We start from the raw sequence: 24,452 nt of genomic DNA, 5'->3' as shown, positions 1-24,452 counted from the left end.
TCTAGGTGGAACATCAAATTCAATCCTAATTCCCTTTAATGTCAAATTTTACATTTTACTCTGTTTTTGCTATCTCTTCTGTAATATATGTGTATCTTGGTATATTTCCAAATGAGCTGGGAAGTGCTTTCTTGGCAAACAATGAGCCAATGAAGTAGCAACCCCTCCAGGAGACCAAGTGGGAAAGTGTATAAGCCCACTTTGGTATTTCAACTCAGTATCACATCACATTTCTGAAAAGGCCTTGTGTATTTTTCAGAAAAAGTCTTAAGTCACTTTGCTTTACACAACCTGTTTTCAGTTATTTCAGGCATCTGATTCCAGGCTTACAATCACTGGGACAGGAGCTGGGCCTAAGCATGTGCTTCTATGAATACCATTTCAAAGTCTTATAAGTTCACCCCCTTGTAGTATCATGCCCACCACTGTGCCTACAGATCTGTAGACCAGCAGTCATGATCTTGTCCTGTGCCCCTTGAAGGTTGACTTTCTATCTTGACCTACTCAAAGTTGGCCTGTTGGTAAGGTCCAGCAGCACTTTTCCTGGAAACCAAGTGCATAATACTGTGATAACCACCAAAACTCTTGCCTTGTAGTGTGATCTTAAAGAAAGGGATGCATAAGATATCTTCTAATTTCTTATAGTCTGAGTAGTGAGATGTGGCTTCAGACTCGCAGAGCAGTTTTTTTCTCTGTGGAGGGACGGCAAAAATTTACCCATCTGTTCCATCACCTTTTGACTCTGGCTCCCAGGCATTCCTTTATTCTGGTCTCTGTTAATTAAAAAAAAAAAAAAAAAAAAAAAAAAAAGAAGGAAAAAAAGAGGGTACCTTTTGATTTTCTGTGATTTCAGACCTTTTAGTTTTGCAGGAGAACTTTAAATTCAATGCCCTATTTTCACGTGGCTACATCTGTGGAGAAGGGAAACTAGCTTCATTACACACCAGTTTTACCTCATCTCTGTGTTATACAGAATCAAATTAGCAGGTTGATAAAGTAAATTAAATTTGTTCTACAGTCCATATATTCTGTGTACAGTGAAGCATATTACTGCTCTGTGTGCATGTTTGTGGAGTGCCCAAGCATGAAAAGCCCGTTAGCTATGGAGAAGGCCTACCTGTCAGGAGGTAAGTACAAACATTTACAGAGTTAGAGGCAAATGTTCATGCAACAGGGCTGCTTGTCTGATTGATGCTAGCATATTTCTGAGATAATATGTTATTTTTGTCAATTTCTTAAATAAATATATTTTTACATTCTTTATCAAGGGAATGGGAACATCAGCTTCAAGTAAGATGATGCAAAACCATTGTAATGCAAATCTTTAGCAGATGTTGTGAATTCATTTTTTATTTGCATAGCTGAATCCACTAATCCCAAGAGCTGAACTATAATTTATATTCTATTTATTATTCTGCTGCCACGTTGTCTGAGATGAGGAAGCCCCTGCTTAATTACATGAAGTATATGAATATATATTCTAGGATTAAGACACACATATCTTTGTTATTTCTTCCCTCCAGAAATTGAAATTCAGATGTCTAGAAAAGATTGAGGGTGACAAAACCTAATGCAAAAGCATAAAATTTAGGAAAGAAAAAAAAAATCCTTCCAAGTCATTTGTCTATCACCCATCACAAAGTAGTATCTTTATCTGAGAAATTTATTTTACTTTTTATTCAGTCTAAGTTAAAATATCCCAAATGGCCACTTCTTACGCCAGGGTATTCTGATCCAGTGGATTTCATAGCCCTGATCCTCCCTCAAAAGTCTGTACTGAACTCCACATGGGGCCAGTGGCCGACCCACATGCAGGTCACTGTAAAATTTTTCTCTGGGTATTTTCTGAGTCTTTTACACTTCTATTGCTTAGTCCTTAATTTTGCTCTTTTTTATCCCAGTTACATACCATTATGTGACTCTAAGTATATTTTCCTTTTTCCATAGACATGTTAAAGCATACTATGTATATGCCTATACCTCTTTATATAGGAAGTGAATTTTTAATTGTTGAAGTAGAAAATCAGAATGTTTCACCAGTTGAAAAGTTTCTGGCTTCCAGTGGCATATACAAAGACATTATGGTAAAACCAGGGTACCTGGTCAGTTTGTTGTAAGGTCACTTTTAGCATTATCACCTTCCACATTTCTTTCTGTCAGCAAATGTCTATGTGCCAGATGATTAACTCAGAGAGAGTAAAACTGTTTGCAGTTTTTCCAGAATGACTCTAATTTTTTTTTTCTCCCTGAATTCCTATTGGTCTGCAGGTCTAGCCATTTAGTCCTGTGTTGCTTGATATCAATTAAGTTATTTAACACTGGTATGGTAGGCACATAATCTAAAGTTTTGTATATACTTCATTGTTTCAAATCTATCAGGCAAATTGCACTTCATGCTCACCTCTACACCAATGTAAATTATTTCTGTAAGTCTGTATGAAGCAGTGTCAGTGTAAAATGTATTTCGTATAAAAGTGAATCTTACAGTCTTCTTATACTATATTTTTGTAGTCCTATAAAAGAAGCACAAAATGCAGTCTATTTGTCTGCTGTAATCTGTTATTTATAAAGGCAGCTTTTTCTTCTCCACATCCAAAGATTTATTCTCTCCAAAATTTTGAATACATGCTTTGGTTGTTAATATTTATGCTGTATAATGAGAAATTTATGTCATATATATTGTACAGGGATTGGCAGAATCACTTTTCTTTTCTTTTCTTGGAAACTATAATAATCTATTTCCCCTTTTCTAATTATCTGGAATTTCCCATGTTCCTCATATTTCAAAAATAATTAGGTTATTCCTTCAAGAAAAAAAAGAATATAACACAGGGAAGTGGAATGAGTATGTATCATTTATATACATATAACATCAATCAAAATTCCATCCTATTTGCTGCTGACTGCTTTTATAAGGTTTCTATTACTTGAAAAATTTCCAGACATCCTTTTTTATTCTTTTTTAAAAAATAGGTTTCTTTCTTCAGTAGATAGGTCCTCTAGATATTATAGCTCTCACTTGAGAGATTTTTCAAATACAAACCATGCCTAATCCACTCTCTCCATCCTCCCGAAACCCAAACAAACAAAACTAAAAATCCCAAGTTATGAGCACATAGTGACAAGTTTTGCAAACAAAGTCCATCTCTTTCACATACTTCACAGACATAATAATACATCAATCTGTTACTGGTTGTCAAAGGAAGAAAAGAGGAAGTTTAGAAAGGGAAAAAAGAGAATTTAGCAAGAATTGTGCAAGACAGCACAACCTGGTTTTATTCCTTTGTGATGACAATTTTTAAGTTTCTTCTAGCAGAAATACAAGATACAAGTTAATTTTGATTGCTGCCTTTTATTCACTACCATTTGAATAGATCTTACTAAATCATGCCATTTTACCTTGGCAAACAGAATACATTGTAGTAAACGAAAGAAAAAGAAAATGAAACTGCAACATAATGAATTACAATGGCAGGACTGATTATTTTTCCGTGCATAAACTGTGTTTGGATATTTAAAACTTAAAATATTACTTAGCACTCCTATAAAGCAGTTGCATGCCAGCCATACATCATTTTTATTTTTTAAATAACAAGACAAAGGTATGGAAAGAAGGAGTTGCTTTCAGGAAATATTTGAGTTCTGATGTTAGAAGCTGTCCTCTTCCTGAGAACGGTGGACTGCAATCAGTAACTACCTCTGTCATTTTCGCTCTTTCTTATCTAAGCAAGAGAGGGACCTGAAAAAAAGAAAAGTAAAAAAACAGACAAACAAAAAAAGTAGTTCTGAGGCTTCAGCTCAGAGACATCTGTGTGGTTTAAGCTGTTGATTTGGAGCTGCTTGTTTTTGTGCCCTTTGTACTTGCTGTGTTGTTTCCGTTAGTATCTTCTATCATGTTGATGTGCTATTGAAATTGAGTGTGTGGTGTTTATTCCAATGCTTAAAGATTTGCTGTGCATACAAAACTGGGAGTACAGCCCTACAGACTATTTGTGCACACTCCGTGTAAATCAAATAACATGCTGAGCCTTAGAATACTGTGGGTTACTGTGCCATAACCCAAACTGGAGAATATTCTGTCTCAGAGAAAAACAGCCTGCTGGATCTTGTCAGCTGTGCACTAAGGGAAGTGAGGGAGAAAATGATCAGATAACATGCTTATCTGTGAAGACCCAAGAGAACTTAGTTTTCCATATTCACAAGTTACCTGAAGATATTGGCAGGAGTATCTAGTCCAAACAAACAAAAAATCTCCCTGATAAAGAGCATCATTCAGAAGCAAAGGAAGAGAGGTCAGAGCACAGCTTCTGCAATACCAGAGGATCCTGGCCAGTCTGTACATGCTCATAGTGCTAGCCTGTTTAGACAAAAGGTCTTCTGTTTAGGTGTGTAAAAATGACAAGTTAGGACAAGGACGGTGCTAAGGACAAAGCTGGGGAAAACAGAGCTTCTCTCACACTAATTTCCTGTGAAGGGGTGTTGGGGAGAGCCCCCCTGATGGTAGTGTTCCCTGTCTCAACTTGTAACTGGAAGAAGTCTTGCATTTATTTCCTAATCAACACTACACTAGTCTTGACATGGCAGTGGAGGGGGTTGATTCAATTTAATCCTTTAAACCTCCTGGTTTTGTCTTTTGGTTTGGATGCCTTACTGAATAAGTTGCTGTGGCTAGGCCATGAAATATTGGTTTTTATCAGCTTTTTGACTTGGCTAGGAGAGAGATTCACTTTGTCTCATATTAGATGTCTATGCTGGAGTCAAGAGCATAGACTATCTTTATACTCAATGGGAAGACAAGGGGGATCTTACAGTGCACAATTCATCTGACCTGTTTTAAACATCAGTATTACAATAGGGTATATAACACCTGAATTATGTCTTCTACTGACTCTTAAGAAAGTCTAGACAACTAACTCATTAATCCCTGTTTAGCTGAAGTGTATTTCACCTGATTAAAGACATTTTTTAGCAAGGTAGCACTGAGTTTGCTCACTGGATTCCTCAGGATCCTCTCTAAAGCCTTACAAATATACTCTGCATTAGTTACTTGGGGCAAAATATATGACCTGTCAGTGAGAAGAAGCCTGGTATTTAATTGGGTTTGTTCATTCACTTCAGAGTGAACTAAGGCTGCAGCGGTAGGGGAAGAGTTCTCTGGTAAAGGAAAGTTTCAAAGACTCTCCAGATTACATTTCCCCAGAAGCAAGCCCTGTTGTTTGCAAGTAACTCAACTTTACCTATACAAATCTGCACCATAAATTCAGTATTTTTTATTACTATTTTCTGTGATACAGTAAGTTTGAAAAATAATAAGTTCCTTTGCTATTCTTGAGACCATGAAAAGGTTAAATTTAAGAGGACGTTAAATTATTGTGTCTACATGGTAACACAAGCTCAGTTCACAGTGGAAAGTATCTGATACACTAAAGATATGTCATTCTGCATTTTTATAATAATGTCTCACATATAAGTTTTTATTTCTTTATATCTTAGTTTATTGTCAACTTTGGTTTGCTTTCTTTTTAACATAGTTTTTTACTGAGGGTAATAGAAAGTTTAAAAAAAAAAAATCCCTAAGGCAAACCTATAGTGTTTGGTTATCTCCCCAAAAGGAAAAAAAAATAATGAAGAAAGTTCAAATATTTTAACTCATTTAAAATTAAGTACAAAAGGTCAAATAAGCTTACGATTAGACCACGTCTTTTGTCCAGGACAAATTTGGGCTGCCACCAACAGGTGTGGTCTGCTCATTCCCACTTAGCCATTCCCATCTTTTCCCTGGTGTTAACACTGGTATTTGCACAGCTGGGCTGAGAATCAAATCAGGGAACCATTCTGGCTGCAAAACAGCTACAGATTTGGTGTTGTTTTTGTTTAAGCAGCCTTATACAAGATAAAAATGATTGACCTGAGATAACAGATGATGACTCCAGGCCTAAAGGTGCTTAGATAGCCAGTATATTTGAACAAGATAGATAGGAGGAATAAGGAAGTTCTGTTAGTCCCTCTGTTAATTACTCTGCAGATGAGTAAGTCAATCAGACAAGTAGGCCTAAATGTGAAATTCCTCTCAGCCACCCAGAATGCGAGCATCCAGCCTGAGCTTCTCTTCTGGGTCCATCTATGGTCAGTAGAGAAAGGCACCTCCAGAGGGCAATCTCCTCTCATTTTAACAAAACTATCTAGGATGCATAGAACAAGTCACCCTAAGGAAATACCTATCTTCACAGACTGTCTTGAGAACCATATGACTAACTCAAGTTAGGAGTGTAGCTTTTCAGTGTCTAGCATAGGAAAAGGTAGATCATCTTCCAAATGACTTGCTGTGTTCACAGAGGAAGTTTGTGGCAGAATTAAATTTCTATAGTTAGCTCTTCCTCTGCTACCACAACCATTAGCCCGTCCTCTTTCCCTAAGATAGAGCTTGCTTTAATGGATAGAAGGGAATTGTGAACTCTGATTAGACTTCCAGGATAATGTGGTGGAATTTCAGAAACTTTTAAAGCTCGGGGAAAACAGTGGATCATTTTTGTCTGGCCTCCTGTATAATGCAGATTGTAAAGAATGTTTGGTTATCCTTGTTTTGAGTCCTATGATTTTCATGGATCTAAAGTAAATCTTATCTAAACTTAGAATTTCAGCCTTTTAAATTTTAATTTGGCTCTGTTTCAGGAATGAAATACATTTCTTTGGCTTTCTGCTGTGAGTGAGTTTCAGGCTGACCACTTTCACAGTTACTTCATGCATTGTGAGTCAATGCTGAATCATCTTCGTTTCAGTCAGCAGTTGCTAAGCTTTCCAGCAGTTGTCTCTCTAACACCTCTGATGCTCCATGATTTCTAAGAATCCAGTTGATACAAGTATGGAAACGAGGTGGTCCCAGCCTTAATAGCAGTCCATAAAACAGATGTCTTCATGACCATACAGCTAGTTGAGCTATTGGGAAAGTAGAACCACTGTTTTCTACTGCTAATCTGGAGCGTTAACCTAAGAGGATCTCTGGTGAAATTTTGGCCCCCTCCAACCAGCATTCCTCCAAACAGTTCCTGGGCACAATTTGGAAATTAAGACAGTCTAGTGACCAGTCCCAGAAAGCAACTTAGATGTGGCTACACTCTGTTGGAAGGTGACAGAGTTCAACAGAACATAGCAGAATACTTAATACATAGGCTGGGGTTTTGCCAGATGGTTTCTATGCCAGAGAAATAATCCCTCTCACATTTCATTTTCTAGTATAGACTTAGCCATGGAGCCTGAGCAGGACTGCTACCAGACCAGAGAACATTTTCAGACTGCAGGATCTGAGATACCCAAGGATCTGTGCAGCTCCAGGAAACTAGAAGTGTAGGTGAAATTTGACCTTAAAGCAGTTTGCCCGCAGATGTTGCTCCAGAGTTCCTACAGGTCCTGGGACCATTGATGTCCCTGGAGTCATTCCAGCCCTACAGCTTTGTCTGCCATGGTCTGTGTGAGTGGTCCCAGGACAGCACAGTTTTGGGATGCACCAGAGCTGTAGGTGAATTCAGCTGCTAAGGAACAAAATAAATAAAATGTCAGAAAACATAGCATGCGAATTTCAAAACTTACCTGTTTCATTGGGAATTTAATCAGAAGTGACACAGTCTTTCCTTTTCAAAACCTGTTTTTTCATAATGAAAAAGCATTCCAGCTCATTACATTCAGTCAGATCTAGACTGAGGAATACCTTCAAGAAAGTATAGTAATAATATGAAGCATCAAGATGTATAAAATTTATCAGTTTCTTTAGTAATATGTTATAATAAGGCCACAGTTAAAATTTGAATTTTATACTTTATTTGACTTTGTATGACTTAAGTTTCCTACATTAGTTCTTTTATCTGGTACATCAAAGAGCCCTTTAATATCTAACATTTTCTGTCTTTGAAGGTACTCGATGCTGTAATCATCTCCTCTTGATCTTCTTTCCAATAGTGTAAAATGATCAAATTCTTTAAAGTCTCTTTGCTGTAAGACTTTTTGTTCAAAATGAAGAAAAAATTATTTCAGACTGATGGAAAACATTTCTATCAATGTCACTTTCTTATGAATTACTCCTTAATAGGCATATGTCATATGACATACTGAAATGATATTTTCCTCCTTTCAGTGACCCAATTCAGTACCAGTGAAATCGGTTGGTGAGGCTTTGCATTCTTTTTGCATTGATTTTCAGTGAGGCATCCAAAGAACTGACAGGAAGCAAATCTGTGTTTTAGGCATCACTTGTCCCACACTGTTATTAACCAAGGCCATGTCTAATAATATACAAGATTTAAAGTGAATTGTCTTCTTGTTTTCTTCACCCTTAGCAGAATCCTAAGCTTCCAGTTCTGATATCAAAGATTTGAGAGTCAAAGGAAAACTGAAAATTTCTGCAAAGATGTCAACCAGGCGAACATTAGAGTAACTCTGCTTCTGCTGATTTTTCTAGGTATAAAGATTTGGCTGATACTGCAGCAGGAGAGAAGAAGAAGTTGTCTGCCAAGGAACGATGTCGTCTTGTTCTTCAGCAGTGTAAATTACAAGGCTGGCAGGTTTGTGATCTACAAAGCAATTAAAATATCATTCTTTAAACAAGCCAGCTGAGTCATTTCCATTGTGGCAAGCCACCAGATCCTATGCAGCAGTGTATTCTTTTGACATTTTATATATGCTTTGGGATAGAATCAAACTGATTTTCTGAGTTTTCTAGCATATGAGTAGCTGTGATCATTGTGTCAAAAAAATCAGTGTATTCTTGTGGGAAGGAAAAAATTTCAATTAAGCATGTACACTGTGTAAATTTGCATCCAGGTTTTTAAAGATATCTGGTGTACACATTTTAGTGCTTGAATGGTTTCTGAATTACAAAAAAACCCTGCACATTTTCTTTATGTAAAATCCTATACTAAATGCTATATTGTCATAATAGGGGAGACCCAAAACAACTACTTAGGCCTTCCTATCTAGTCAATGCCTTTGCAGGTGCCAATGTGGATCCGGAGATAGACCAAAGTACCTAGGGTTGCTGTACATCAAGTAAAGTAAAAAAAAGGCCAGACACTGAACAAGAAACTGTCAACTTCTTATCCCATTTCCTTACCCTATTAATATCCTAGTTAATCCTCACCAGCATGAGGATTGCAAGGTGGATGTCTCCATTTGTGCAGAGTACTCAGTCATCTCCTTTGGGTAGCTTTGTAATTGAGCAGGACTGATTTTTTTAACATAAGCAATTTCTAAAGAAAATGGGGTTTCCTTGCACACTATATAATCTATTGTACAGAAAGGAAACTTCTGTGACTTAATGTGTAGGGCATTCTCCCAGGTGGTGTAAGCTTCAAATTCAGGTCTTTTCCCAGCCTAGGAGGACTGAAATCTATTCCACAAGATAGTATCCAGACCAGTTTCAGGGACAGGTATGAAGTTCAGGGACTAGGCAGTGGTTAGGAAAGTCCTCTAGGTTTCTTTGGGAATATTAGTTTAAAAGATGGGGTTAACATAGGTCTTCTAATTCATGTATGAGCTCTAAGCATTAAGATGCCCAGAAAAAGTTTCTGCAACTGTTTATGAAGGACTACATTGGACTTCTTGCTATGGGTGTTTCTCAGTGGCCCAGATTCCTTAGCTGTAGGCCCCACAATAGGTTGTGAGAACACATGCATGACTGCCTTCACTTGGACACTTAAGAAGATTTTTCTTTGGTGAAAATACTGTCCCCTTTTAGTCACTAAAGTAAGTAGCAGGCATGTATAGTCCCACTCCCTCAATACCAAAGAGCCAAAAGATGGACCCTGAAAAAGATAACAATATTAAAATAGACTTGCTTTCTCTACTCAGGTTTCTTAAGTCAGCTCTGGGGTATATTCTGCATCCTTGCCACAAGGATCCCTATAAAAAACAATCATTAATATCTAGAAGCTGTACCTTCACTTACAAGTGCCTGGAGCTGAGAGTACCACTAACCTTCAGAACTTATGTGGGACTACAAGCCTGACATTGGGCAAAAGCTGTGTAACAGTAATTGCATATTGTGCTCCAGTCACGAAACACAGAGCAGGATGCCTATGGAGTTTATTTCCCCAGCAGCCAGTAACAGTATTAGAGCACAAAAAAAAAGCAATTGGCTGTCAGTGAAAGCCTACAGCTCAAGACTAGTGGTTCTGTAGTGATTGGCGTTTGAAAACAAGCCTGAAACCTTGAAATACAAAAATGTAAAAAGGAAATTGCAAAACAGAATCCCTCTATCATGCAGAGGACTGAAGCTTGTGATCTCAAATAGATTTTAGAGGTTCTGACTCCAGAATCTCATTAACACCAGGAGAAGTCAGGTGTGCAAAACTACAGCAGTGCATAATGCATTGTCCTTCAAACCAGAAAGAAACAAAACTCTTAAGAAATGCTGATAAGCTAAATGGAATAGGAGGGTTTGGGAGTGAGAGTTATATCATTGTCACTCAGTGACTAAGAAGCACATGGCAACAGACAAAGCTGAAAGGAACAAGGTCTGAAAAAATGAGTGACCTTCTCCTTACACCTTTTTCAAGACACAGAGAGCTATGACAAACAAATGGAAAGATGATAATCATGGAAGAAAAATCTAGGAGAAAATTCACTCTAAGTCAAGACAATTTCTTACAGAGAAATGCCCAGTGAATACAAGCTTGACACCAATGTTTTGTATAGGTGATACAAAACCATATACACAACTATCAGCAGTAGTGACTAATGTATGTGTCACATAATCTCTTTCTCTCAATTATCTTTTTGATTCATTTGACTGATCATGAAAGTTGAACTTTAAATAACAATCTAAATGAGGAAGCTTATACAATCTGCAGTTGTCATGGGTGCCCTCCTCTATGCTTTTACAGCAGAAGACTGAAAAAAGAAGAAAATAATATTAAAAGGGAGAAGGAGGGGGAAGAAAAGGAAGGAAAAAAGGGAATTAGGAACCCAGGATAATGTCAACTAGCAAAGCCAGAGGAAAGGAGTCATCTGTAGTACATCACTAAAAATCATCCAAGAAGTAGGGGGTTACACATATAACCAGTTTATTCAGCCACTGTTGCCAGCAGTAACTACTTCAAATGAGTCACTGCTGGAACTGAAAATCTATTTGATGCAGGGGTTCATGAATAAGTCAAAAAATGTCTTCCCCAACACTGTTACTTGCATTTCCCTGAAAAGCTGTTGCACATTCAGGTAGAAAAATTGACAAAAAAATATTAGATAGCTAAAATATCCTCATCAAAGATGGTGAAGTTTAGGAGAAAGCAACACACATCTGAAATCAACCTCCTGCTTATATGTCATCATCAGAGGATGAGGTTGCCAATAAACTCCCCAGCAGAGGGGGGAAAAACAGAGATCTGAACTTTATAGCTGGATGATACTTTATTTAACTTCCTTCTGATAATGTACCTCACCATACCATTTTGTGAAAGATGATATTAACTTGGGAGAGGGGAAGGTAAATCTATGTTCTGAAGTGAGAGCCCAAAACCGATTAAAGGAAATGGTTTCTTTGTATTTATTTCCTGCTTGACAAGAAAGAAAATTTATCTTTTCTTTCTCATGTAAGTTGTGTTTGCAGAGTGTTTTATTAACCAACAAAACAACAAACCCAGAGTCTACTCACAGAACACGTTCTTTCTCCTCTTGTAAATACTGCAGTCTGTTTAAAAATTGAGGAGAAGTGCAGAAGATCCAATACCAGAATTCAATTTTGGTTTATTTTCTACTGTTCAGTAGAGCATAAGAGCAGACACTATCAGCTAGCCAACGTCTGGTGCTTGATTCAGCAGCTTCTGTGTTAGAAGAAAGTATTTATTAGGGAAGTGTTGATAGGTTTATGAAATGTTGCTGTTGCTTGGGTAAGCTGAGCTGGAGATAACTAAACTAGGACAATAAAATAGCTGTTTCATTGAAGCTGGCATACCATGCAGTTTCAGTCATGCACTTAGCTTAACTACTGGAATTATAGAAGTGCAGAGCTGCTAATGAAAGGCAGTTTTTGCATTCCTGACTCTGTGCACAGACTAGATAAGGTATTCTTTCAGCTTAAATATATACTTGATCATGACAAGCTTAGCTACTTGCTGTGACTTTTAAGCACACCCAATGTAAGAGAAAATCAGAGTTCTAAATCAAAACAAACCATTCCTACCCCAGACAGAGTGAAAGTAATAGACTTGTTTAACCCCTGGAGGAGTCAGTGAGAGTTTTGCTATTAATGTTAGAAGGAGCAAGATGATATGTAGTAACTTTAGAGTTAAATTGAATGGAAGTACTGGCTGCATGTAAAGCAGAAGAATCTCCTGCCCTCCAGAACATCTGAAGGCCTTTACATTAGGAAACCCACATCTTCAGTGCCGTGTTTATTTATTGTCATGAAGTGATGTATTAGCTAAACAAAGCCTACAATCCCAACAGCATGACTAGATTGCAAACATTATCATGCTTTGGGAGAAGTACAGGACACAAACAGTCCTTGGCTTTTTTAGCTGAAAAGGAAACTTTCATTTGTTTGGATTATCATTCCTCACACTGTTAAGCTTGCAAATATAAATTCAATAAAGGAGAGTTCGCTCATAGCTTACTGAGCTTTCTCATCAAAACTTGGAACTTTACATTTTGTTTAGCTAAGGTCAGCGGTCTGCAATTAACCCTTCTCAGTTACTTCAGATGGAGCTTGCTGAAATGTAAACAACTTGTATCATATCGGAAGTAAAACAAAACATCAATTTAATTTGGTCTTGCTATACAATACAACTGTTAAATACAAGCACTGCAAAGGCCAGACTTCACTAAAAGTGAATCTTGACTGCTAGAAATGCTTGTCTGGTTAAAAGATAGCAACTCTTAAAAATGTCTAATAAAAGCTTTATCTTAGTTTATCTTTCCAATTTTTAGCCTGCTGCTTCTAATCCACAATGTTTCCTTCTTATCAGTAGCCTTGAATTCTGAACACAAGAGATCACTCATTTTGGAAATAGTAAGACAGGAAAGTTTGAATGCGGTGATCCAAACAGTCATCAGGTATGAAGTAAGCAGTACAGGGAAGTCAGTCAGAATGTTTTTTCGAAGCTCCAAATCAGCATCAGGTAGTTGCCTGAGATATTGTGTTAGTGCCAGTTCACATTTTTAAAACTACAGACACTGCTTAAGTTGTTTCAGGAGTCTGCAGTGTTTCTGAAGAAATGGTCCGTGCCAGTGTGGAGCTGTATTATTAAACTTCCACTCAAAAAAGATGTTAAAGCAGAGAATAAGCCCTCAATAAAGAGAAATACCAGAAGCCCATCTAGAGATTTTTAATTTAGTGCTTCTAGAACTGTAGAAGGAAAATGAAGTCTGATCCAGAGTTCTTACCAGTGATGAAGAGAACCATATTTCATTATTGATCTCCAGGTGTTTCATTTATTGGATTTGATACAGCTGTCTTTAAGTATTTTTTTATTTCATTATTTTAATAAACAATATTATCATACCACAGTCCTTTTTGGGAAAAGTATATTTATGATTAAATGGAAGAGTACAGAACATAAGTGGTATATGATTATATCAGAGAAATGAGCCAAAGTATATGAAATCATACATATGTAAATTGTATGCTTAGTTCAGAGAGACTTTTAAGTTATTTTTTAAACAGAAATGTCTATTTTGGCTTAAAATGAAAGTGGTCACACTATATTGAAATATGAATTTCTTTGTACATGATATGATAAAACACTAGAGTACTTTGCAAACAACGTAATATGTAATGGATTCTTAACTCTTTTTTTCCCTCAAGTAGGAAAAATTTGAGTGCTCATAAATTGTATGCCAGTTTATTCATTTGTCATTTAGTAATTTCAACTGTGCTAGAAGTCAATTTCCTTTTTATTTTAAATAGCTTATCTTAAAAGTCAATTTTATTTTAGGCACTTTTAAAATTAAGAAAATTATGAAGATCACATTTTTAAAAAAAAAATCCCAGAAGGAGTTTCCAGACTAATGGTAAATGATTAAAACACCAGTGTCTATATTTCCCTCATAGTTTGAATTATGTCCGCAAAATTACATTGTCCTATTCTACCTTTGTCCCATTGTATCATCCCATTATATTTTGGAAAGAATTTGCTGGTAGCAGAAATCACTACAGAGTGAGTTTGGACCTCACCAGTACTAACAAAAGGCTGGCCTGGGCCAGCTACCACCTGCAACCTTTCTCAGCATTTATTTTGTGCCACACAATACAAGTTCATCCTATCCCCTTGGCCACAGAATAGGATGGATGGTTCACTTTGACCTCAGAATGCTCACAATCTCTCAGTCTTTCAACACAGAGCTCTATTTTTGGTTCCTATTTCTATCTTTTTTCCCCTCTAGAACATATTCCTCCCTCTCTCTGACCACCTTTCAGGGTTTGCTTATGATTACTAGTCTTGCAAACTCTTTCTTTTCTTTTCTTTCTGGTATCTTTTGCATCCAGATCACTCAAATCTGGATTCCATCGCTCTCTTCCGCCACCCCCACCCTTGTATCTCTCTCTACACTTTTTTCTTGTTTTCTTCTCCTTTTTCTCTTCTAGATATTTTGCATCATATTTGGTCCCTGTGTTCATCCCTTATTTGTCTGGGTTTAGTTTTCCAGTCTTCTACCTCGGAGTTTACTTTCTCTGCCATTGCTGTCCCTGTTGCCTGTATTTCTCAGTTCACACTGAGACACTTTCATATTGTTTCTTTTGGTGCTATGTCTATTTCTAGCATTTTGAAAGACTAGAATGATAGGTCCAATAAGTACAGAGATCCCATGAGATAAAACTATGGTAGGGTTTCTTCCCCTGATTATGTCTTACATGCATCTTATATTTTCCAATCACTTCCTTTCCTGTAAGGCAGTCCTTTTTGTTGCCTCACAAGTGCAAAGAGCTCTGAGGTTTATACAGATTTTGGAAAAGGAACAACCATTTTTCTGACCTTTCCCAGAGAGCTGAATGACAGTTTTTCTCCCTAAAGTCCAACTCCTGACAAGCGCTTACATAAATGCTTAATGTCACTTGTGTGAATACTGGACTACTCACATACTTAATATTAAGGCCATATATAATCTATTCTAAACTGTAGGTTTATTCAGTATCTACCATGGTGCAAGGTCACTAGTTTGCCAGAGACAAAGGAGGGCTCTCAAAAATGTGGGAAAAAAAGCTAACAAATAAAGTAGAGAGAGTAAGCCTTTAAAAATAACATTTCAGTCCTTGTAAAAGATTAGTACCCTGTAAATGTGTTTGTCATTATAATATTTTTGCAGACATGTACACTGCAAAAAGACACATTTTACAATAGTTTTAAGGCTTTTTTCTACATTTCATTAATGCACCGTGAAAATGTGTGTCATTGTGTAAAATATCATTAGATTATAGTTCTCTGTCTTTTGTAGGTAGCTATTTTGAAAGTACTGCCAGAAACACACAGCACTCCCACAAATTGCCTTTTTTAAACTAAAGAACAGCTTTACAGATTCCCTTGACACCTATTAAGTATGAGCTAATACTGCCTCCATGCCACCTACACACCATCTCAGCATCCATTCCATAGTTTTGAATGTCTGTACTTCTACATCCTACACCTTTTCTGTAAAATAAAAAAAAAAAAAATAAAAAAAAAAAAAGAGAAAGAACAGCTCCCTCCCCCCTCCCATCCTTTCTCCTTCCTCCCAGGGAAAAAAAAAAAAAAAAAAAAAAAAAAAATGCCTGTAGCAGTAATTGAAGCTTTGGTAGTCATCAATGACAATTTTACTTAATCTTTAAAAAATGTGTCATTTTGAAAAATAACATTTAAAACCCTAATGCTTTTCTAATTAAAATAACTATGACTGTAATTCACAGATGGTTTACTTTTACAGGAGTCTGAATGGCATTAAAATTTCAGACTCAGATGATAGCACTTTGTAGTCCAGAAAGTATTGAAAAATGAGTGCTTCAGTGGAAGAACATTTTAACCTTTTTTTCCCCTAGGCAAGCAGGAAACGTTTTGTGATTAGAGAAAAGACCAGAATAAAGACAGGTGGCAGCCTCAAAAACTATTTTGATATCTGGCATATGGAATTCCAACATTTTTCAGCATTATTGCTTTCACTGAACACCAAAACTGTACAGAGAGCAGTGACACGAACATGTTCTCAGTTAGCTTTAGAGGGTATCAGATTTAGTTCAAAGACTGAGCAACACAGATCTCCAGCCATACCAACATAATCAAATGTGTTATAGCAGTTTCTTCCATACATGCTTCTGTCTAGAACTCTGCTCTCAATAGACCTGGCATATGATGTAAAATCTATAAATAGCTTTTATCCAAATGTAAAAATGAATTTGTATTGACATTTCGTATTTCTTCATTCACTTAAAAATTGTAGCAGGCTTCTACTAATGAAGTTCACAGCGTAAGTGATGCCACAATAACTCCATTTATATTGTTCTTAGGATGTAGGATGGGAGAAAAGAGTGCTAATATTTTGCATGTCCCCTTGTTAGCTTTGTGACTCTACAGTGCCAGATGTTTATAGCTAAACTGACCATAAGCTTGAGTAATTGTCTTGACTGTGATTTTGTGACTTCACACTGCAAAATAAATTGCAACTCAATGTTTAGCTAAGTTATACGTTTGAAATATAGCTCAGATGTGACCAGTGTGTTAATTCTGAGACTAATCAAGAACAGGGTTGTTAATTTTGCCATGGGCATTGCTAGTAATCAGGGCTTTTTTAAGCTATTAAAACGTAACTTTTCATCCCTTTTCTACTGTCAGAGCCATAATGTTGCCCTAGTAGAGAGGAATATTTTGGAGACATCCAGTAAGGAAGTAAGGGAAGAAACAAGCATTTTGAGGAATGGAGGGAGAGAGATAGAAATTAGGAAAAAGGTGGATGATTTGACATAGGCCTGAGACAGAGAGGGGGAAAAAAGACTGCAGTGTGATATAGAGGGTTTGTGGAAGGGAACAGTGGAGTATAAAGAGAAAATGTAATCAGAGTAGAATAATATGATTTTATTAAGTATTTGTATCCAGGCTTTGGTTGTCTGAGAGCTACTCAGATACAAATGGTAATTATAATAACTACATGATAATTTAATTACAGTTAACCATATGAATAATAATTCAGTAATTCTTATAGAAGAATTCTGGATTTAAGGTGATGTGAGCAAGAAGATGGAGGGTTTAGTAGCCAAAGCTAGTAATAAGGAAAGTTCAATATGTGTTTTGACAAGATGGATGGAAAAAATCGTTGTTTGATGAGCAGTTATTACAGAATTCGCAGGGTTTAGTGACAGCATGGATGTAGTGGGAGGAGTCAAGGTGGAGTTCTGGTGTCCTGGAAGAAAGTTGAAGGCACAAAAATAGAATACTTGTTGGGAAGAGAGGAGAAAATTGACATGGTTTTCTGGGAAAACATGAAAAGTTTGCTTGTTCATGACACAGGATTAAATGTCTAAAAGGGAAGCAAATTTAAACTGAAGGAGAAAGTGATTGACCTGTTCTTCTTAGAACATTTTGATGAAATAAGAAGGAAAAAAAGTGGGGACAAAAGGAAAGATTGCTAAGGAAATTTGACAAGCCCTGGGAAAGAAGCAGATTCCAGAACAGATAATGGATGAATAAGGAAGTCAGACTGCTAAAACAACCAGGCAATGAGACAATTTTGAAAGCACAGGAAGAAAAGTGAAAACTTTTGTTGTACATCACCGGTCAAGAAAGTGAGGATGAGAGTATGTCTCTAAGAGCAGAGCATGAGAGCACAATGAAATCTCAGTGAGATTGCCTCAGATGAACATGAAGTTAAGAGTTGGAAGGCATCACTCAAGATAATCTATTAAGTAAATATAACTACCTCATTTTACCAGGGTAGCTATCATTGTAGAAACAGGATCTAGGAAAAGGTAATGTTCTGGAATAATAATTCAAGTTTGTAAGCAGAAGGATTATTCCAGAACAGATGGTCTGAATAGAGGAGCTAATCTGGAATAGCTAAGTTATACTAGTATTTCTGTAGCTGCACATTTTTCTAAAATAGCTGTTCCAGATATTTTCCACCATGAAAAGAAAGACTATTCCCTATTTATGAGTTTCTACAATGGCAAGACAAGTAAAATGTGTTTTTTATCACCTTGCCTTCACACACTTTGCAATAACACAAAAAAGCCTATTTTATTGGGAAAAGAGATAGTAACAGAAAAAATTTTAGAAAGCATTCTAATTTTGCCATTTGAGTGCATCTGATTTTAACTAAAAGACTAACAGTTGCACCATCATTGTCTGTCAGCTCAAACTTCAGAATTAGAGACTTTTTAAAACATTTGATTCAAAATAGTTTTTCTCTAGATAGAAGGGAAGCCAGGGGACAAAAATGTGTCCCAGTCATTTCTGAATTTTGTAATGGAGTTTAGACATGGTATATATGTCCTGACTTTCTGTAGTTCATCACTACCAGTGATGTACAACTGACAGTAGCGTTTGGATTAAAAACAATTAGTTGAAAAGTTGTGCAAATTTCCCTGCCGATACCTGTCTCCCAGATCTATACTGCAAAACACAACATTGGAGCAGGATGGTGCAATGAGAAGAGAATGAGCTTGTGAGCTGCAAACAAACAAGAGTTAGAATTAATTTCTGCAATTTCAGCCAGACTTGTATTAATTAATCAGTATGCCTATTAGCCATATAAAATTAGTAGCTAGACAGAAGCTATAATCTTCCCTGGGTAGCACAGTTCTCTGATACTGGTCCTTTTATTTCTAAGTGAAGGAGAGTTTCTTCTATAGAATTCCTGAGAAGAGAATGGTATAAGAAAAGCCATTATTTATCCAATTTTTTTAGTTACTTACTGGTTTCAGAGTAGCTAGGTTGTGTGTGGTCTGGGGTTTTTTTGAGGCTATTAGAAAGGAATGCTTTTGAAGATTATACAGAAAAGAATTTTTAAGTATTGTTTCAGCATGTTCAGAAGGCATCAAAAGAAAGGTGTTTTCTTTTGGTCTAACTAGCTAAATTTTTCTGTAAAGGGGGAAGAGCATCTTGTGATTGTTATTAAGACCCTCAAGAACAAGATGAGTTAAACCAAGCAACTAGTCAGCACCAGAATAAGCTCATACACACAATCAATACTTAGATTATTTTTCACAAATTAGTCCCTCCATCTCTGAGTTCTTAGGCTTGAATCTAAAAGGAGAGCTGCAGCACAGCTTCAACATGCAAGGCTGGGAACTAGGATTCATAATTTTACTGGACATTAGGAATCATCACTCATAATGGCACTGAGTTTCTCCCATCCTCCAACTTGGGCTAAATTCTTCCTGTTCCACAGATGGCAGCTATCAGTTACCATTTTCTGCTCCACAGGTTTATGGCTCGTCACCTTTCTCCTTGCCCACAGCCCCCTGTTTTATTAAAGCTAAACCTTATTTTCTGTTATGTTGTCTAACACATCTGCGTAATTACATTCAGAATGCGCTTTTTTTTCCAACCTGTATTTAACTTGAAGATTATAGTATTTGTTCTGAATGTTTTTGGAACTGAGGGGGGACTGTGAGACTGACAGCATGCTTGTCCTTTCCAAATACATCTTTTATTCAACCAAGTGATACTACGTCTCTGTACAAGTATTGGCATTGTACGGTTCTCAAATTGCAGAACTCATCTCAACTCTTAGCTGGATTGTATACATACTATCGTTATTTGTCTGTCATCATTTTGGCCTTTTCTGTTGATGGTGAAGGTTTCCCTGCTGTTTGTATTCTAGATAGGAGTTCGAAAAGTGTTTCTTAAGTACTGGCAAGCTGACCATCTCAACGATTTGTGCCTTCAGCTTCAGAAGAAAATTATAACCTGCCAAAAAGGTAACAATTACAGAACAAGTATTCCTGAGCTGCCGCTTTGTACACCGAGCAGAATATTGCATAACAAAAAAAAATTTCTCCTTCCTGAATAGTTTCTGTATTTTATCCATTTCCCTACATACATATCTCCAGCTAACTACTTATACAGATTTTTTGAGATGATATTAACATTAGTGATGCTTGCACTTTCTGTCTGTCAGACATAATTTTATGACAAACTGTTGGCTGTAATTAAAACAGGGGATCTTGAATATTTCCTTTTTAAAGTATGTTCAGTGATTTTTCAAGGCATTAATATCACCTTTAACTTCTTGCAACTCAAAGAGGGTTACAATGATACAAAATTGCAATGTGTTCAAATATATCAACAGTGAATACAAAGCTAATAATGTGTTTAGTTGTGTTTATTTTTCCCCTTTTCTTACAGATTTCAGATTTGACTGCTAGTGTTTTATGTTTAGGCATTTTTTTCCCCCTTTTATGCCTGCATTTTTACTAAGGTCACACTGACATTTTTTGGCACATTTTTAAAAGGAGTTATTATCCACTGCCTCCTGATTTCCTGTTATTTCTGTTCCATTTCCTATCAAAATCTCAAATAACTGCTGGAAATGTGAATATTACTTTGTTTGAAGAAGCTCCCTTCACACAATGTATTATTTATCTAATTGGCTGATGTCTGCAACAATTCCCATTATCACCGTTTTAAAGGAAATTAAGAAGACAAATACTTACCTTTGGGTTTTTTAGTCAGATTCATAATATTGCAGACTTAAGAATATATAAACCTCTTTCATTTTAACTATTTGTTCTTCACTCTCAGCATATAGTGAAAAAGAGGAAACCAAGAGAAAACTTGAAGCAGGTGAAATCAAAATAATAACAGTTCAGGAACGAATGTGGAGAGTGACAGTTAACACAGGTCACAGTTCTGCTGGGTGTATAACCTGGGCCTGATTTTTTATGCAAATCACCCTGTTGTATTCACACATTTAGAAAAGCAATAGTGATTTATCCTCTTTCTGTTCTCATGCTGATTTATCAAAGAAAGGAAATATTTACCTTTCAGAGTCCAATTTGGAAACAGAGTGCTTTAATATAACCCTACACCAAAATGTAAAACATCCTCAGATATGTCCATGTTTTGCAGAACAGATGTCTGCCAAACCTTGCCTGAAGAATGAAGATAATAGGTCTTCCTGGATCCTTACAAAAATATGTCTGTTGTTTTTGCTTCTAGCCCTCCTTAATTAAGCTAACTTGAAAAGTCATTTTCACCAAAACTATGTGTTCAAAGCTTTTTTCAAAGCTGTGGCTCATCTGCATGTTTTTAATTGTCTAGGAAACCTGAGAAAATCAGGAACTTGCATAAGAGTAGCTAGACATCCCTTTCACAATGTTAGCTCATGAAATAAGCTGCCCTCTGCAAAGAGCTACAATTGTAAACTTGCAGAATTAGCATGCCAAAGAACTCTGGCAGGTTTGGAATGGGATAGGGTACCTGCGAGTTGTTCTTATGTAATCCTAAAATTGTGATCCATAGACTTTACACTGGGATGGTGATGCTTACTGAGTAATGGTATCAATCCTGCTGCATATCCACATTTCTCTCCCCTCACCCTTTGCATCCCAAGGACTTTGGAAGATAAATATCTCTTGATAGCATATTAACTAATAGCCAAACAAGTCAATAATTTATTTATTAGGCTTAAAATGTAATATCATATACCCATATAAGGACTTAACTCGAAGGAAAAACAGGTCTTACACAAAATTCTTATCCACTGTTTTTACCTCAGTCTTACTAGCAATCCTTTCAGCATTCCCATAAATTGGGGGAAAACAAAGCAAACCACATAAGTCTTTTTCTGTTATCCTGAAAGTTAATTTACACAGGCAAAGAAAGGAGTTAAACTAAAGCGAAAGCATGTATAGAAACACTTCTTATGTAAAAATGGATCTGTGAGTTTAGTGACTTTGTCATATTTTTTTCACAGGTATGAGACCTTATTGGTCTCATATAGGAAATTTTGACCTTATTGAATCTCTGAGAAAATTTTTTGTACCTGGAGGAAAGTCCGTCATGCTGAAGCTCTTTCATCAGAGTTCATGTAGATTAGGAATTACCTTTAATACATTGTATACACAATAGTTAATACATTTCTCACATAGCTTAGATCCATGGTCTACTTGAATTTTGATTATTCTGATCCTTATCCTTAGATGAACTGTAAAGAAGTAGGTATTTTTCAGCCCTCTGGGTGCTAACCTCAATCATTTTAATTTGCATAAGTGAGAATTATTGTACATCTACATAAATGAGGAGCAAGTTCAGAAGACAATCTTAGTACCCATACAGTAGTCGATGAAGCTGAACAGTAAAGGTCTAGGAGATGACAATTTCATTTCACAGCAGTTTTTGAGGTTGTGAAATTGGGGTTTGTTCTGTGTTGAACCGAAGACAAAATCTTTCAAATGTTCTCATAGAGAAAGAAATGTGGTGAAATGTCCATCTTCTAATGAAAACCTGAGTTACTCTGTTTATGAAAAAGCGTGCAAAAGAAAAGAGGGATGTCTGTCTGACAACCCTTCCTGACAAAACTTTGTTGAATGTTTCTTCATAACATCTCAATTTTGATGAAAGTTCATAGTTCAGAGTAGCTGTACAGTAGCTAAATGCTACAGCTAGCTGTACTGGATATTGTTTTACTGGACCATCCTAGCAGGTTACTCTGCGTCGTTCATGCCTGCTAACAATCCTACCAGAGGATTGACCTCTGTATTTCCTTTTTCTAACCAACCTTAGTGGTGTTACCCTTTTTTTTTTGTCAAGGTAAAAGTACACATGTGTACACACACACACACACACACACACACACTTGTAAAAATGTTACTTTAAAAAACAGGCTTTTTTCCAGTCATCCAGGATTTGATGCTTGACCATTTGTCAAATACCCTATCTGCTCTGCAGCAGATAAGTTTAAAGAAAATACTAGAAGTGAAGGAGCAATTTTTGATTATTAAGCTCTTTCGAATTTTTCATATTTGTGAGCAGTGAACTCTGATAATGTTGTATGCATGTGTTCATTACCTTTGCAACCACAACATTATGGATTCAGACTCAATAACATGTATATCCAATGTGAATAGTCTCATAAAACTGTCAATAAATAACTGTACTATTAATTTCCTTTTCAACTAAATTGGGTAAGTGCATTAATGTTTCAGGTTTTAAAGAAGTCAGATTTTATAGAATGTAACTAGAGGGATGGAAAATGGCATGGCTGTCTGCAATTATAAAAATGTAAACCTTCAAAGTTGTCCATTATAAATAATCTCAAAGTACCTGAACTTGAATGTTTCCAAATCTGGTGAATAGGAGCAGTATTAGTATGTTAACGTTAACCTTTCTTCAATTTCGTCAGCTGGGCACTGAGTATCTCTCAGAAAAAAAATCTTATTTTAAATATCTAAACAAGGACATAGAAGGTGATAGAAAATGCCTTACATTGCCTTCTGGTTTAGCTGTTTATTTTATTCAATAACATTTTAGATTCACAGAAGACTAGTTGTATCTTTCTGTGTTTACATTTTTCCTTTGGATTAATTCAGCTTGACTCTGTCATTTAATGTTATTCTGCAGTTCCTAAGACTGAAATTTAATTGCATTGTTAAAAAGGCCTAATGCATTTTAGTATTTTTAATCTTACAATCTTAATATTAACATTTTCAGTATTTTCCCCCAAACATCTTATACAGGCTATTGCCTGCTGACTTCACGTATAAAAAACTTTCAGTTGACCAGAATGAGAGTAACCATAATAAGCAATGATGAAGGTTGATCTGGTTTTGGTTCATGTAAGATGATGTACTGAAAATCAAAAATGTTTCAGGCAACAGGTGAATAATTCAGGTTCTTTCCTGTGAGGTACACAACAGGGATTCTAGATCTGGAAAAAATCAGGATCTTGTGGAACTCAAAAAAACCCCACACAAATAAAGCACCTTTAGTTAGCATATTTCTTCCTTCGAAGCCAAAACATACACTTGGAGAATACTAATACAGCCTGTTGCAGGTGGAGTGATTGAATTGGTGCCAAATTCATCATGGCCACTGAGGTCCCTGTGCCTTGTGTTTCTGATCAGCCGGTAATTCTGAAAATTCAGGGGACTAGGTGGTATTTAGGTTGGGTAGAATGTGTTGTAATGAATGTACATACTGAGGAAAGTAGTACAGAAAGCTATTACAGGAGATACACCAAAATCTTCTCCCAACATAAGGCTGACAGAGAGTGTGAAAAATAGGCCTAATAGATAACATAAAGCTGATGCAGTGCAGATGAAAATTTTAAACTGAAAAATGCAGACATGATGTGATAGATACATTTGAGAAATTTGCATTAGATTAATTGTTTTTGCTGAAAGGAAATGAGCAACAAAAGGTCTTCAAGTCAAACTAAGAAATCTTGTGTCGGTTTTGATTTTGAATTTTTTAGGTACACTGAAATATTTAAAGCATTTTTTAAAGCTGACCAAAATCAAACAATCATTTAATTGGCACTGCACTGAATGCACAACCATT

The 24,452-nt window shown here is 36.3% G+C and overlaps 1 protein-coding gene across 3 annotated transcripts in view; it reads left to right on the top strand.

The window, feature by feature from the left end:
* Positions 1-24,452, top strand: part of MYO16 (myosin XVI) — a 403,249-nt gene that overhangs the window by 325,371 nt on the left and 53,426 nt on the right. For all 3 annotated transcript variants that reach the window (XM_074859294.1, XM_074859293.1, XM_074859292.1), the window contains exons 28-29: positions 8,453-8,555; positions 19,774-19,870. In XM_074859294.1, coding sequence (XP_074715395.1) covers positions 8,453-8,555; positions 19,774-19,870 — 200 coding nt within the window. The remainder of the gene's footprint in view (positions 1-8,452; positions 8,556-19,773; positions 19,871-24,452) is intronic.

This window comes from Strix uralensis, chromosome 2 (genome assembly GCF_047716275.1).
Source record: "Strix uralensis isolate ZFMK-TIS-50842 chromosome 2, bStrUra1, whole genome shotgun sequence".
NCBI lineage: Eukaryota > Metazoa > Chordata > Aves > Strigiformes > Strigidae > Strix > Strix uralensis.
Note: the sequence above shows the minus strand (reverse complement) of the source record. Positions and strands in the feature narration are given on the sequence as shown.